General features: G+C 44.7%; 1 protein-coding gene across 1 annotated transcript; it reads right to left on the bottom strand.

Moving 5' to 3' along the window:
• Nucleotides 1–685: 685 nt before the first annotated feature.
• On the bottom strand, nucleotides 686–2,361 carry LOC131032560 (chalcone synthase 7). The gene is made up of 2 exons (XM_057963573.2): nucleotides 2,086–2,361; nucleotides 686–1,936 (listed from the first exon to the last, which is right to left on the bottom strand). Exons 1-2 carry the CDS (start codon nucleotides 2,282–2,284, stop codon nucleotides 942–944), a joined length of 1,194 nt encoding a protein of 397 aa, XP_057819556.2. The 5' UTR covers nucleotides 2,285–2,361; the 3' UTR covers nucleotides 686–941.
• Between the last annotated feature and the right edge of the window lie 205 nt (nucleotides 2,362–2,566).

The raw sequence follows: 2,566 nt of genomic DNA, 5'->3' as shown, positions 1-2,566 counted from the left end.
CACACACTAGACATGTCTCATTTTCTTTATCTATCCATCTCTATTCCTCTCTAACTATTGTAAACATAACATGAGCCTCCTAGAAATGAATTTCAATTATCTTTTTGATTCAAAGGTTTCATTTCACTTGTGTTTGGTAAAATGAATGCATAGTTGATTTTAATCCATCACTTCTTCATTGAGACCATTTTTGCATAAACAACACCATTTTCTAAGTGACCTACCAATTGACCTCATTTACTATACAAATGTAATCAAAATAGATTAAAAAAAAATCATGATTGACCTTCTATATCTCTTCGGCGTACCCATTGCACACCAAGATGCAATTGCTAGTTTATATGATAATCATTTGTAGTTCAAGAAGATAGAATGTATTTAACTAGATTAATTTAAAAAATATCACACTTTAGTGTTTAACATAAAAATTAATGTTCTTAATCTTTGTTTGCTAAAATAATGTTGTTGAACCATTTGTCATAACATACCAAAGATATTTCTTGTACCTTTTACACCTCCCTTCAAAATATTCCCATGCTATACCTTTCTATCGACGTAACCATTGCACCTCATTGAAATACATGTGCTAGTTATATAACAATAATAAGACAAGTTTAGATTTAATTAAATTAAATTTGTTCATCTGAGACAATTTCTAACACTTACCAGTCTAATTAATACAAAATTATGGTTACCAATCCAAGAGTATATTTGAATTTAGTGCTTTGATCAAATGACTAATGTCGCGAAAGTGCCATATTTGCGAGATGCGTCCAAACGTTACATGATTTTTAAAGAGAGAGAGATGGAAAACAAGGCAAAAAAATTATTTGCCTCTTCGGATGCGTATTGCTTACACGAACACACAAACACACAAATACAAACAGAAAAGATTTTTACGTATTATGTAGACGCTACCTATGGCGCCTGGCTTTTCCAATTTACTGTAGCGGCACGCTCTTCAGGACAACGGTCTCGACAGTGAGTCCAGGCCCGAATCCAAACAGCACGCCCATGTCCAGTCCTTCTCCAGTGGTTGCACATCCCTTCTCCTTCGACGACTTCCTGACTTCATCCAATATGAAGAGCACACAGGCACTCGACATGTTCCCGTACTCGCTCAGAATCTGCCTGGTCGCCCTCATCTTCTTCGGGTCCAGCTGAAGCTTAGACTCCACCTGGTCCAGAATAGCCGGACCTCCGGGGTGTGCAATCCAGAAGAGTTCGTTCCAGTCGGAGATATTGAACTGCTGGAAGGCCTCCACCAGAGCCTTTTCGATGTTCTTCGAGATAAGCCCAGGAACGTCCTTCAATAAATGGAATGTCAGACCGACCTCTCTCAGGTGCCCATCAATGGCGCCCTCACTGTCAGGCAGAATTGTCTGGGCAGTCCAGAGGAGCTCGAAACAGGGCTTCTCTATTTCTGGAACAGGGTCTGCGCCCACAATCACAGCCGCCGCACCGTCACCGAACAGAGCCTGCCCGACCAGACTGTCGAGATGGGTGTCGGACGGTCCGCGGAAGGTCACAGCGGTGATTTCACTACAAACGACCAGAACTCGGGCTCCACGGTTGTTTTCAGCGAGGTCCTTGGCGACTCTCAGAACCGTGCCGCCGGCAAAGCAGCCCTGCTGGTACATCATCACTCTCTTCACGCTGGGCCGCAGGCCCAGCAGCTTGGTGAGCTGATAGTCGGCGCCAGGCATGTCGACACCACTGGTGGTGCAGAAGAGGAGGTGGGTAATCTGAGATTTGGGCTGACCCCATTCCTTAATGGCCTTGGTGGCGGCCTCTTTTCCCAGGCGGGGAACTTCGACCACCACCATGTCCTGCCTAGCGTCCAGCGAGGGGGCCATGTAAGCGCACACGTTGGGGTTCTCCTTCAAGATCTCCTCCGTCAGATACATGTACCTCTTCTTTATCATCGACTTCTCGCCTGCAACACAACATTCAAAACATCCCCTGCTAAGCATCCATAGACATAAATATGATCGATTGAGGCTAAAATTTCAAAGTGGGTATTTTTCTTAATCATTAACGCATTCAATTGAGAGGTATAAGCTCAAGTGGGTATCATTTTCTTACACATGCGCTTGAATTTTTCCTTGAGCTCGACCTTGTGCTCGCTGTTGGTGATTCTGAAATAGTAATCCGGGTACTCGCTCTGTTCGATGGCGTTGGGGGGAGTGGCTGTGCCGATGGCGAGGACGGTGGCAGGGCCGTCGGCTCTCTGGGCCTTCCTGAAAGCTTCGATGTCCTCCATGTTCATCTTCCCTGCAGGCATTGTGGAATTAACGAAGGGATAGATGAAGGATGGAGTTCTGATGCCCGGGGAGTACGTCCGCTGTAGAGGTAAAGAGGTCTGAGCTTATTATGATATAGAGAAGAAAGATCTGAGGTAGATGGCACGCACGTTACCGGGAATTCAAACGAGATGGGTTGTTGAACATTTGATTTGACTTGGTTGTGTTCCGAGTCACGATGTTATATGGTAGAGCAGCGCATGTGTTTAGCCGACGTTCTTTCTGCATTTGGTTGGGAGGATGACTACTTACTACTCATACTC

Source organism: Cryptomeria japonica, chromosome 1 (genome assembly GCF_030272615.1).
Source record: "Cryptomeria japonica chromosome 1, Sugi_1.0, whole genome shotgun sequence".
Lineage (NCBI taxonomy): Eukaryota > Viridiplantae > Streptophyta > Pinopsida > Cupressales > Cupressaceae > Cryptomeria > Cryptomeria japonica.
This window is presented reverse-complemented; position numbering and strand designations above follow the sequence as displayed.